At 47.9% G+C, this 13,009-nt stretch overlaps 6 protein-coding genes across 6 annotated transcripts; all 6 read left to right on the top strand.

Moving 5' to 3' along the window:
• Positions 1-395: 395 nt before the first annotated feature.
• N7466_006424 (arylsulfotransferase family protein) lies at positions 396-2,064 on the top strand (the record flags this gene model as incomplete). Its single annotated transcript, XM_057165821.1, has 2 exons — positions 396-1,343; positions 1,396-2,064. The coding sequence occupies 2 exons, from the start codon at positions 396-398 to the stop codon at positions 2,062-2,064; spliced, it is 1,617 nt and encodes a 538-aa protein (XP_057021420.1).
• A 467-nt stretch (positions 2,065-2,531) lies between these two features.
• On the top strand, positions 2,532-3,474 carry N7466_006423 (SDR family oxidoreductase; the record flags this gene model as incomplete). Its single annotated transcript, XM_057165820.1, has 4 exons — positions 2,532-2,571; positions 2,627-2,940; positions 3,011-3,381; positions 3,438-3,474. The coding sequence occupies 4 exons, from the start codon at positions 2,532-2,534 to the stop codon at positions 3,472-3,474; spliced, it is 762 nt and encodes a 253-aa protein (XP_057021419.1).
• Positions 3,475-4,322: 848 nt separating this feature from the next.
• Positions 4,323-5,059, top strand: nctB (negative cofactor 2 transcription regulator complex subunit NCB2; the record flags this gene model as incomplete). The annotated part of the gene is made up of 4 exons (XM_057165819.1): positions 4,323-4,344; positions 4,417-4,443; positions 4,613-4,872; positions 4,943-5,059. The coding sequence occupies 4 exons, from the start codon at positions 4,323-4,325 to the stop codon at positions 5,057-5,059; spliced, it is 426 nt and encodes a 141-aa protein (XP_057021418.1).
• A 678-nt stretch (positions 5,060-5,737) lies between these two features.
• On the top strand, positions 5,738-7,851 carry N7466_006421 (uncharacterized protein; the record flags this gene model as incomplete). The annotated part of the gene is made up of 3 exons (XM_057165818.1): positions 5,738-5,845; positions 5,909-7,241; positions 7,301-7,851. The coding sequence occupies 3 exons, from the start codon at positions 5,738-5,740 to the stop codon at positions 7,849-7,851; spliced, it is 1,992 nt and encodes a 663-aa protein (XP_057021417.1).
• Positions 7,852-8,331: 480 nt separating this feature from the next.
• N7466_006420 (putative C2H2 finger domain protein (Kin17)) lies at positions 8,332-9,422 on the top strand (the record flags this gene model as incomplete). The annotated part of the gene is made up of 3 exons (XM_057165817.1): positions 8,332-8,447; positions 8,506-8,721; positions 8,774-9,422. 3 exons carry the CDS (start codon positions 8,332-8,334, stop codon positions 9,420-9,422), a joined length of 981 nt encoding a protein of 326 aa, XP_057021416.1.
• A 2,437-nt stretch (positions 9,423-11,859) lies between these two features.
• On the top strand, positions 11,860-12,837 carry N7466_006419 (acetate uptake transporter family protein; the record flags this gene model as incomplete). Its single annotated transcript, XM_057165816.1, has 3 exons — positions 11,860-12,233; positions 12,290-12,464; positions 12,529-12,837. 3 exons carry the CDS (start codon positions 11,860-11,862, stop codon positions 12,835-12,837), a joined length of 858 nt encoding a protein of 285 aa, XP_057021415.1.
• Positions 12,838-13,009: the final 172 nt, after the last annotated feature.

Genomic DNA, 13,009 nt, shown 5'->3' with positions numbered 1-13,009 from the left:
AAATGCGGAGTATCTACTAAGTATAATCAACGTTGAGCTTGATGGTGGCATTGCCTATCCTGATGACGACATCCTTAGCGTCCTCGGCTATTCAACGAAGACGATGATCACAGAGCTTCATACTGGAACTCACTCTAGAAACTTGCTGATCTTGCTACTTTGGATTCAATTCCTCCGCACAATTTATGAAGGACCCACCCACGCCCCGCAATGTCCACGGGTAATTGTTTTCATCTCCGTGCAAGCAGGTTGCATGTAAGCCGTACAAACATAATGGCTCCACTTGTCGCGGAGAGGACGGCCAGATGCTGTGCTGCTTGATGAAAATGTTATAAAAGGCGAGTCTGCTCCATTAGGAGGAAGACCAGACGCTGCGATCATTGCCTTCATTCACCATGCGCTCCTGGTCCTCCACTATCGCCCTCGGGTGCTTGATAGCACCCTTCCCAGCTCTGGCCCGTTCCATTGCTGGAAGAAAAACTGCCTCTACTCTCTGCGCAACAGATAGTCGCCAGATTGTCTCCAACTCAAGTGACACTGCCGTTTGGAACTGGCAGGCCTACAAGTCTTCCAACATCACACCCCCATACCTATCAATCAACCGTACCGGTGAGGATCTGGCTTCTGGCCTACTCTTCATTGGCCAAGAGAACGATTCCGGAAGTGGCGTCGAAGAAGTTGCGCCCTTCATTATTTCTGATGACAATAAATTGGTCTGGGGCGGTCCCGTCGGCGATTCGTCAAATTTCCGCCAGCAATACTGGGGAGATAAGTCTGTCATCACCTTCTGGACAGGCACTGGTGCAGCTGCCTATGGCGCTGATGTCGGTCGTGGATGGGGTGAGGTGCAGATTTATGATGACACCTACAAGTTGATCAACACTGTGTGTTTGCAAATCAACTTGACTATGCCCACTGGTACTACGACAAATTGCGATGCCGATGTTCACGAATCGTTTATCACAGAGGACAACACCATGCTGTTGACTGCTTATAATACCTCCCAAGCTGATTTGACATCGCTTGGTGGACCCAGTGATGGATGGGTCTATGATTCCATCGCTGTTGAATATGATCTTGCCACAAACAAACCCATTTGGAGCTGGAGCCCGCTCGCTCACGTCGATGTCAACTTGACTCATTACCCCTACGACGGCTCCAGCCAAACCGCTCCCTTTGACTGGTTCCACATGAACTCCATCCAGAAGTGGGGAGACCACTACCTGATCAACTCCCGTCATCTGTGGCGTACTTTCTTGGTGAACCGCGCTGGAGAGATTGTCTGGTATATCGACGGTCAGGACGGAGGTGACTTTGGCAGTATCCCTACCAATGGAAACTTCGTAAGTAACATCGCTCAATGCTTCTTCAACCTTTTTGCTAATTCGAACACAGTCCTGGCAACACATGGCCCGCCTCCGCAACACTTCCAACCCCAACGAGGTCCTGCTGAGCTACTTCGCCAACGACCTTGACTCGGCCACCGCAACCAACCCTACAAAGGGTACCACCCTCCGCCTGACCCTTCCTCCCAACGCAAAGAACCCCCCTACCCTCGAGACCGACTTCTACGACCACGAATACCCTGTCTCTTCCGCCGCCGAGGGCTCCTTCACCCCACTGGATAACGGAAACACTCTGATGGGATACGGCGATGAGCCCTACATCAAGGAATACGGTCCATCCGGTGACGTGCGGTGGTCCGCTCAGTATGCAGGCAAGAACCTTGGCCAGAGCTACCGCGTCTACAAGCAAGAGTGGACAGCCACTCCATACTACAAGCCCAGTCTCGTCGTTGAGACCGCTGCCTCCGAGGATACTCTGAGCGCATGTGCTGGAAAGTCCTCAACTCTCCGAGGCTATGTTAGCTGGAATGGAGCTACCAGTGTTGAGGGGTGGGAGGTCTATGTTGGCACTAGCGCGAGCAGCCTTACGACGCTGGGCGAGGTCGAGAACAAGGGATTCGAGACCCAGTTCTCGCTCCCGGCTGGTACCAAGGTGGTACAGGTTGGCGCTGTGCAGGCTGGTCGTGTTGTATCGAAGTCTGCTGTTGTGCGTGTCTAATTTGAATGGGCCGCTATGTTGATATGGAGCTGAGCCTCCCTAGATGAGATACTGCATCCATTGTAAATAGATTCAATACCTCAAATGATTGAAATGAAACAATTCTATAAATGATACCGGGTTTTTTGGAGTTTGATGCGTACTAGTAAGGTTTCGTGTTTTAACTCCCGAATGTTGCAAATGTCGGCCCCGCCAGATGATTAAGCCCCGCACTGGCTGCCTCGGTGGAACAGGAATGCTGCTTCTGTCAGCAGTCACACTTCAACCTTCTTTTCTCGCATTTGACATAGAAAGGTTTGTTGCGCTCCCAATTGCAGCTCTGCATCTCTTCACCTGAACCATACACATTACCTAAGGGCGTGCGTTGGAAACTGTAGGGCTTGATATCAATAGCTTCGAGCTCAATGGATTGATTGGTCCAATGACACTCTTCTGGGAACCATCGCTAATCTCAATCAACAGACAACATGGCACCCAAGACAATTATCGTTACAGGAGCTTCTCGGGGTAATGACCCCCATCTACAAGTCTACCACGATAACAACTAACGTGCCCATCCCAGGCATTGGCCTCGCGATAGCCAAGTACCTTCTCAGCGCGCCGCAATCCCACAATGTGGTGGTGGTAGCTCGCAGCCTTGAGCCCCTCCAGAAGCTCAAAGAGCAATACAGCAAACAAGTCGAAGTGGTGAACGGTGACCTGGCAGATTTCACTCTCGCACAAAAGGCCGTCGACATTGCCATCGAGTCCTTCGGTCAACTGGACGGTATGGTCCTCAACCACGGCATCCTCGGACAGACCGGCAACGTCGCTGTCACCGATGTTGCAGAGTGGCAGGCGGCTTTCAATGTCAACTTTATGAGCTTGGTTGCTTTCGTGCGTACAATACTGATTGATTCTTGCATTCTAATTTACAACAGACACTAATAAATAACTCGATATACAGGCCAAAGCAGCTCTTCCAGCTCTCCGCCAGGCCAAGGGAAAAATCATCTTCACTTCATCTGGTGCTGCGGTGGGTAAGTATCGCGGTTGGGGTATCTACGCTGCCACCAAAGCTGCGATGAACAATTTCGCTCAGACGTTGGGTTGCGAGGAGCCCGATGTCACATCTGTCTCTGTGCGGCCGGGTATGGTTGATACTGAGATGCAGAGGGAGCTACGCGAGGTTCATGGCTCCACATTGGATGCTGATATGCACTCCAAATTCACCGGCGCCCATTCTAGCGGCAAGCTTGTGCAGCCCGAACAACCGGGTCATGTTATGGCGAAGCTTGTGCTTGATGCGCCGAAGGAGTTGACGGGTCTTTTCCTTTCGTATGTGTTTGCAATCGACTCGGAAGACTGAGAAAAGTGTGCTAATTGTTTTACAGGTGGAACGATGAGGAGCTTAAGGATTTCCAGGAATAGAATTTTCATTTGAATGTAATTTTTCTTGTTTATAGAGATGAAGAATCTGTATCTATACAGCAATCAGTATGAAGGCCATAAAAATTCATGAGTGAAATTTTCATTGTGGATGATTGTAATCAGCTGAAAGATGAAAAGCATTTACATATTATAAGCATCAGGTGCAGCGCACCTTCAGGTTTAGCATGGAATGTAGGGTGTTCATCATACAATATGGTGTATGGGGAGTGTAGAAGAGAAGTATCGTACCATTAGGAATATCGAAGAGTGTGGATTGCGAAGATTGAGCTAGCTGAATTTTTCTTGTTCTTGTTTTTTCATCTGTAATCTTGAAGAAGAGTTAGCGAGTGCGTTCAACTCCAAAGTCATGCAAAATGTAATTTGTGCAAGTAACAAGATCAGATCGTCCGTTTGGCTAGGACAGTGTAGATCACCACGGTTTTGTATGATAGGGGCGACAACGAAGTTCATCATAGTAGATAGAAAGGCAGAAAGTGAGGGAAAATCCCGAAGGAGCAAAAGCTTACCATTAGTGTTCGACCTCAGAGTGAATCTGCATTAAGATTGACTCTGAGGAAGAGAGACTCGAGAGAAATCGAGTTGATTGCATGAGTGAAAGAAAGTAGAACTGTAGAAGAAAAAAATCTCTTGAAGTACCCACGAAGGCGGTCAAGAATTTCTGCTGGCAGGAAAATATATCGTTCCGAGAGCGCGCGCCGCAAATGTTAAATAGGAAGCGATTCAAGCCCCACGCTGATCTCCAAGAAATTCTTCCCTTGATCTTTCATTTACCTTGGCCTTGGTCTCTGCCTTTTTTATCCTATCCTTATCGCTGTTCTATTTCCATCATGTCCGACCGCGAATTTAACTGTACGCTCATTCCTAGCTTTCTTGATCAACCCTGCGCTCCTAGTATGCCTGCTAACTGGACTTGCTCAATAGCTAACGACGACCTGTCGCTTCCAAAGGGTATGTCCGCCGCAAGACACTTTTTTGCATTATCTTGGTTTATTTGAGGTTGTTCCGTCAAAGCGCTTTCTTTGACGGGCCCTCCGATGTTCCCGCGTCGCGACACCAACCCAATCACCCAGCGCGTCCCCGATTTACTCAGTTCCCCACTAATCTAAATCTATAACAGCGACGGTCCAGAAGATCATCACTGAGATCTTGCCTCCTTCTTCCGGCCAGACTTTCTCCAAAGATGCGCGCGACTTGCTTATGGAATGCTGCGTGGAGTTTATCACCTTGATCTCCTCCGAGGCCAATGACATCAGCGAAAAAGAAGCTAAGAAGACAATCGCATGCGAACACGTGGAGAAAGCTCTAAGAGATCTTGGGTTCGGGGACTACATCCCCTATGTCCTTGCGGTCGCTGAAGATCACAAAGAACAATTAAAGGTATGTCGGTCCGCGGTCTTGCGCCTTGAGCTGGATGATCTTATACTAATCTTCTTGGTGACAAAATCAGTCTCGAGAGAAAAAACAGAGCAAGATGGAGCAGAGTGGACTTTCGGAAGAAGAGCTGCTGCGACAACAGCAGGAGCTATTCCGCTCTGCGACGGAGAAGTATAATGCGGCGGAGTAGGGTGGTTGGTTCCCAATGACAACCTTGAAACTCATGCTGGTCATAGAGTAAAACAGCGCCGGGCGTTTCTGTTTTTAATGTTTATGGGGGGATGAGGCAGGCTGGCGTTATCCCGAGGTCATGTTTTCTCACTTAATTTTTTCTCTTTTCATGAAGTGCTCTAATAGTCCTGGTCTTTCAATGCATTATGAATTCGCAATGCTTTGTTTAATCTAGCCTTCCGGCTTCGAGTGCATGTGTAATTATCCAATTAAATCTTAAAAGACCCACCTACTGCGTAGTTTCAAGCGTGCTTTCAACATCTTACTCTTTGTTACTGTATAGTGTAGGATCTCGGGGGCTTGTAAGTAGAGTTCTTTCTATTTTATTTTATCTTGTTTTACTTTTATGGCTGAATTCATCATGGATATAGTGTGTACGCAAAACAATATTGGTCGGAAGGAAGTGGGTTATTTATACACCACTGGTGTTTTAATAGATTTCTCAGTGTACTACTATTCATCATGTACTATTCGATGCATTTTATTTTAGAAGGAAAAAAAAAAAAAACGAAGACAGACTAATACATCGAATCGTTTTTGTTGTTCTTTGCTACCACCTTGACCACTTACTAAGTTCAAGTTTGTTCTCCACTTTTCTTCCCCTTGCATACTGACAACCGATACCGCCCACGTGACAATGGCCCCAACGCGCCCTCTTCCACGGATTCGCAAGGAGCCTCCGAAGAAAGGGAACCAAGTCACCAATTGTCTTAATATGCCACCCTTCAAGGATGAGCATGTCCTGGTATGGTTGAATCCCGATTCCCGGTCTTCTCTAAATCAACTCAACTAATCCTATACTCACCAGCTCTTTGCGCCGGGTTCTCAAATGACCCTAGCGCAACTTGGCCTGCCCGAAACATTCACGCCCGCGCGCTTTCGCTTCCCCACGCGCATGTTCCCCGGTGAAAAGAAGGGTGAATTTGAGCCATACAAGGTCCGCGAACGGAAACGTGAAGTCAAAGTCAGCAATGATGCCAATGCGCCAAAGGCCCCGGAGGTAGAATTGAAGAATGGCGAGGATGCTGCTGCTGCCCCTCAGAATGGCTCAAATGGCACTGAGGAAGCAGAGAAACCTGTCGAGCAAATTTATTTTGAGGAGGATGTTTCGTCTGAAGAAGGCGCTGTTTACCCAATTCGTGACGGGCGCATTGTCGATTGGCCCTGTTTCTTCGCTCTGTTGACCCATATATACAACTCCCTCAGCCCACCATTCCACACCCCCATCCTGATGGTTTGCCAGCCGGTTTGGTCAGCGCGTGATCGGGAGGCTATCACCCAGTTTGTCTTTGAGAAATTCAAGGTTCCAGGCTTCAGCTTGATGGATGCGGCCCTTGCTGCATGCTACGGGTTTGGTGTGCAGACTGCAACTGTCGTTGACGTTGGTAAGAGCAAGGTCGATGTCACTGCCGTCACAGATTTTGCCGTCAATGAGCATGGCCGAGGCATTGCATTGGAGGATTGTGGTGGTGATGCCATGACCGATCGACTTGTTGAGCTGCTTGGCCCGAAGGGATTTACTCGAGAGATGTGTGAACAACTTAAGCGGAGCAATATTGCCGAGATTCTTCCCCCTGGAGCTATAGTTCCAGGATCCGCAGCCACTGCTCGCCAGGGCGTCAACCCCGCCGCTGCTGCCTCGACCGGTGGAGCCAATGGATCCGATACCGCCGTTCCTCGTGGCCCTGGCCTAGGAACACAAACCGGCAGCGATAACAACGGCGACGAAGATGAGGGCGTCTTGGATGTCGCGGCTATCGTCAGCGGAGACACTAACGAGTATTTAGCCAACATGGAGAAGGAAAAGGCAAGCAACAAGAAAGCGGGTATGGACCCCAAGCAGCCTCGTCTTCCCAACTCCAAGAAGGAGAAGGCCACCTTCCAGTTTGAAGAATTTGTTCAGATGGAGGGTGAGAACAGCTCTCAGCGCTACATTCGCAACTCTCGCGAAATTGAACTTGGCGTTGAACGCTTCCTCTTGGCCACTCCTCGACAGAACGTTGGAGACCGTCTGAGCAACGGGATCTTGGAGGACATTGCTACCCAGATTCATCATACCATCTTGGCTGTTCCCGATGCCACTAAGCGCAGCGAGTTGTGGGATTCCCTTGTCATTGTAGGATGCGGTAGTAAAGTTCGAGGTAAGCGGTCCCTCTTCTTGAACAGATGAGCTCTTACTAACAAATCATCAATAATCCAGGTTTCACTCAGGCTCTTCTTGGCGTCATTAACAAAAAATTCATCCTCTCCCCATCCGCCACTATTTTCACCTCCGAAATCCCTTCTACTTTCACCACTCCCCACCCGACCGGCGGCACGAACACACCGGCTCCCATGGGCATGCCCACGCCTATGTACCACCCCGCGGCACCTGGTGTGAGCCAACTCCTGGTCAACGCTACTCACAACCAGCACGGCATGCCTATCCCGGGAACACCTGGCATGGACCCTAACATGCCCACTCACCACCGTTCGACTGGTCACTCTCAGACCCCAACTTCGGTCAAGACCCTGCGACTTCCAGAGTACTTCTCCGATTTCAAGGATCAGGGTAACACCAACGCTCCTGGAGCCAGTACAGGCCCCAGTGCCATTGCCGGTGGACATGGTCCCGAGGAGGCTGGCTTCTTGGGAGCCCAAATGGGAGCTAAAGTTTTCTTCGTGCTTGACCAGGGTCTTTCCAAGGGCTTCATGACCCGTGTTGAGTACAACGAGAGCGGACCATCGGCCATCCACGAGTATGTTATGTAAGCCAAGCATGGCTAGGTGCTTGTCGATTGACGGTTTCTACGAATGAGCGCGGTTTAGCTTATCTGGTTTTATTTTTGGCGAATGGGATATGGTTGCTATTTCATATGATTTATTATCATATCATTGTATTTTAGGCTTGCGAAAAATTCATTTCTACTTACTTATTTTTTAACTGACTATCAGACTATCATTGGAAGAATTTAGGTGGGGTGCCGATAGGATCACGTGTAGATCTCTTATCGGTCGCGCCCGCCTTTTGATCTTGATAATCTTCGACCGTCACGTCTGAACAACGCCACTTCACCACATTCACTCTGAAACCCGCCCGAGGGCTTCTGACCTGATTATTTGCTCAAACTACCAAGATTGCTTTTGCGACTCACTTCTTCACCGTATCGGAAACATACTACATCTGGTGTTAACAAATCGCTCGCTACCTCCGCCACTTCCCAAACCTTAACTCGTGCAACACCGTTCACTATGGGTCGCGCAGAAGCTGGATCGGCGAAAGCCATCGGAAACAAGATCAAGGCGAAGGGATTAGGACGTTTGAGATGGTACTGTCAAGCCTGCGAGCGCCAAATGCGAGATGCCAAGTAAGACAGAACCTCCCTTGTTCTTTCATCTCTCTTAGTAGCTAACAGTTTGTCACAGTGGGTTTAAGTGTCATATTACCAGCGAAAGTCATGTCCGTCAAATGTTGGTCCTTGGAGAAAATGCGCCCAAGGCAATCAGCGACTTCAGCCAGCAATTCACCGACAACTTCGTCAACAACCTAAGAACCCAGCACGGAGAAAAGAAGGTCCATATCAACCACTTCTACAATACCATTATCAGTGATCGCGAGCACATTCATATGAACAGTACCAAGTATGTAACCCGGTCTATTTCTGGGACTCTACCTGAAACTAACGCATCACAGGTTCCAATCTCTCACTCAATTCGCCCAACACCTCGGTAAAAACGGAATTTGTCGAGTGGAGGAGACCGAAAAGGGAATATTCGTATCATGGATCGACAACTCGCCAGAAACGATGCGCAAGAGGGAGGCAATTCAAAAGAAAGAAAGGGAAGAGAAGAACGATGAACAGCGAGAACAAAAGATGATTCTGGAGCAGGTGGAGCGCGCGCGAAACGCCTTCAAGGAAACCAAAGCTTCCGGCGAAGACCCAGACTCTGATGCGAAACTTCTCCAACCACAGAACGGAGAAAAAATGTCCCTGAATCTCGGCCTCGGTCCAAAGAAAACAGATACAAAGACCGACTCTTCTCCTCCGAAGTCAGATCCTACAGATACAAAGGATGCATCGGGTACCGAATCACCTGTTGAGAATGCTACACCTGCACCTGCCAAGATTTCCATGTCATTTGGTGCGCAGAAGCCGAAGAATGTGTTTTCTTCCGCAGGGAAGAAGAATCCTTTGGCCGGGAAGAAGGGCCCCATGCTGGTGCAGCCTAAGAAGATGACCGAGCAGGAACGCATTATGAAGGCGGAGATGGAGGCTATGCAGCGCAAACGAACTCGTCCGGACTCGGGCTTTGCGAACCAGAAGCGTCCTAAGCTGACTTGAGGCGGCGCTCGACTTGTACATTATTCTAGATCATTATACCCTGCATAACTATGTGCCAATGTGTCGCGATGACAAACATTGGTCACTGAACATTCAATGTTTGAACTTTCAAATGTTGATACTATCTATTCAAATGTTTTCTGGATCTTCCGAATCTTACGATGTCCGGAACACCTCACGTGCACTTGAGTGCTGGAAAAACCAGATCCATTCAAATGTTCCAAGTTTTCATGTACATTATCTAGCTGGTAGAATATTTGTACGCCTTTCGTTCAATCTTAGAATATTGAACCTTGCATGTGGTTGAATGTCAACTTGTTTGAATGGTGGTTGCAATTCAACATCCATTGAAGTAGAAATTTCAAGGCCAACGTTTGAACCTTCTCGAAGGTGCGTGCGTGCCTCATCCAAAACACCAGTCATCAATGACGTGCATCCACCCATGGCTCCATGTATGCACGTGTGTGGAGGTAGACGTGATGTCGGGGTTGACCTCGCTTGAGACGTGTTGTGTACCATGTGCGCAGCGGGAAGACATGGATATGTATATATACAGGTGCATACATAAGTGTGGACACGCATTTGTTGATTTGAGCCTTGTAATGTGGAGGATAAATTGATTGGAACTTTTGAACCTTCAATGTTTATTTAACAACTAAAATGCCCAGGTGGAAACTTGAATAGTCTTGTCAATATTTTCTCCATTGAAACATTGAAATTGCCAATGTACCTCTCCTATCATTTAGCTTGTTTTCTATAGTAATGTTCACCAAAATTAATTTTCAACATACCATGATTGAGAGTAAATGATTTATATGACCAAAAGTTGAAACCCTTACATCAAGAACAGCCCGGGTGGTCTAGTGGTATGATTCGCGCTTAGGGCAGCAACTCCTAAGCACTCCTGCGCGAGGTCCCGTGTTCGATCCACGGCTCGGGCCTGTTATCTTTTTGTTTTTGTCCCAAATCCACCCACACCTGCAGCTCTGAGTCTGAGTGGATCTCCGATTTTTTTTTTCGTTGAGAGAAATCAGGGGCAGATAACCCCAGCTTCAGATCCAGTAATTAAGTACACCCAAGATGAAGCTAGCCAGAGTTCTATGACCGGGCTACGTTGCCACCGGCTTGAATCTCCTACGTGAAAAATCAACTCCAGCCAAATGGATACACAGATTAGTTGTTCAGCTTTTCTGTGAGAGCTAATGCACAGATTGTGGCCTTTTTGTTTGCCGTGTCATTATGACTGACACTGCCCGAGGACTCCAAGGAGCTGGCCGAGTTATTAGGCGTTTGGTGACGGGGCATTCGGAAAATACAGTGGTGGATATGATTTCGGGCTACTTGGTCCCCATTTGTATGATTTCCGGTGTTGGACACAACAGTTGAATGCAAACATTTAGAACCCATGATCATCTTGAGCTGTTACAACTAGGAAGACAGTGTTGACATCCTTGTCCTACGGCAGTCCCACCGCATGATGCATGTGGGCTGCATAATGCATATGTTTCAGCATGTGAGCTATCGTATTCCTCTTAAGCAATACTCCGCAGCCCGGTCTTGTAGCAGATAGACGACTCGTGTATCAGTATGCTAAAAAACATTCTATACTATCTAACAAACAGAAATAGAAAAAAAAAGAAAAATGCTTGCATCATCCGTGAATCGAACACGGGCCTCGTCGATGGCAACGACGAATTCTACCACTAGACCAATGATGCTAGTTCATGTGGAGTTGACAGAATTTGGGCACTATGAGCCACTACATATAATCCCGTCCTCAAAAAGCACCAGTTGACTTTTCAAGTTCTCAATCTCCGAGGAAGAAAGTCTCCCAAGTCAATCAGTCCCACTTTATTTCCCACGAACCAAATGATCAGGTCTCGCGGTAGTACAAATCGCGTGCATGACTTCATACCCAATTTTCAGCATCCCACAGATGCATATGTGCAATTGTCCACATTTTATGCGATCCCCGCCCAATGGCCAGAGTTCAATTGAGATGTGGAGATTCCCCGGGCCAATGGCTTCATGATCTACAAAAAGGTGTGGGGAAGAAGCGAAACTTTCATTAGCCCGAGATGCTAGTTTCGGCTTAACCCCACACGTCGATCTTGAAATCTTGCGTTCGAGCAAATCCGCATCCTATCGTCTCCACGTTCTTGCATCATCCCTCATCCTGGTGCGGGGATCAGACCTCCGCATTCACCATTTGTCTGCTTCCAATGACCATGCCCGACTCTATCATGACGATCATCGTTACCCCAACTTGAGCTCTCGGGGTTTCATCAAAACTCAAGTGCCGATCCCCACTGACAAGATGATCGCATTGGAAATGTTCCCCTGGCTATAAATCTCCAGAGTTATCCCCTGCAATACCCCAATTTACCCTCTCCTTCCCCTGCTTTTTGGAGAATACATTCAAATTCTGGTGGTAAAAATGACCAATCCCGAACCTCAACCCGATTTGAACAAATTGGAAGCTGGTGAAAACAACTTCACCAATTCCACAACCTCCTCACAACAATACAACCAACAACAAAACTCACATTACAATTATGGCCCACTGGCGCATGTCAATACTGCCGAGACACGCCTCGCACCTTTCGGCGGCGAGTTCCAACCTGGACTCTATCGTCCAGTTTCGGATCGGAAACTGGCCAATCCTGCTCCACTGGGTCTCTGTGGCTTTGCTTTGACGACTTTCGTTTTGGGATGTGTTAACATGCAGGTCCGTGGGATTACAGAGCCAAATATGGTTGTGGGCCCTGCATTTGCCTACGGTGGATTCATTCAAATCCTCTCTGGAATGTGGTATGTGCTGCAATGATTTAACACTTTTGAGAAGCATGTTAACGTTTCATTGATAGGGAGATGGCGGTCGGAAATACTTTTGGTGCTACAGCTCTGACATCTTATGGCGGGTTCTGGATTTCGCTGGCGATCTCATTCACACCTGGTGGATTTGGCATTCAGAAAAGTTTGGTGGAGGCAGACAATGGGAGTCTGGGAATGTTCTATGACTCTCTCGGACTTTTCCTAATGGTATGGTGTCTTTTTCTCTTCGCATTATCGAGATGCTTAAGTTCCATTCGCTGACATCTCACAGGGATGGTTCATCTTTACTTTCCTCATGCTGCTCTGCACCGTCAAATCTACCGTCATTTTCTTTTCACTATTCCTCTCGGTTGACATTGCTTTTCTCCTTCTTGGAGTCGGATACCTCACACGCAATGCCCAGGAGGAGCCAAATGCAAAGATAATCAAGGCGGGCGGACTATTTGCACTCATAGCCGCTTTTTTGGCATGGTGGACGGCTCTTGCTGGTGTTGCTGATAGCAGTAACAGCTTTTTTGTTGTTCCTGTCTGGCACTTCCCTTGGTCTCCCAAGGGCAAAGAGAGCCGCAATAAGCAGTAAAAAGCGCTTGCTTACTGGCTTCGGAATTATAATGCAGGTGAGCTGGGCTCACGCGCATGGGGATTCCTGTGACGTTATGAAATACATTTACTATGTGATTTAAGAAAATCAAATACTTGACTGATGATATTTTTTATTCTTGAAAATTAACCTTCATTTTAAGTTCAAGCTT

This window comes from Penicillium verhagenii (genome assembly GCF_028828195.1).
Source record: "Penicillium verhagenii strain IBT 33310 chromosome Unknown utg000006l_segment0_segment0, whole genome shotgun sequence".
In the NCBI taxonomy this organism is placed as follows: Eukaryota; Fungi; Ascomycota; class Eurotiomycetes; order Eurotiales; family Aspergillaceae; genus Penicillium; species Penicillium verhagenii.
This window is presented reverse-complemented; position numbering and strand designations above follow the sequence as displayed.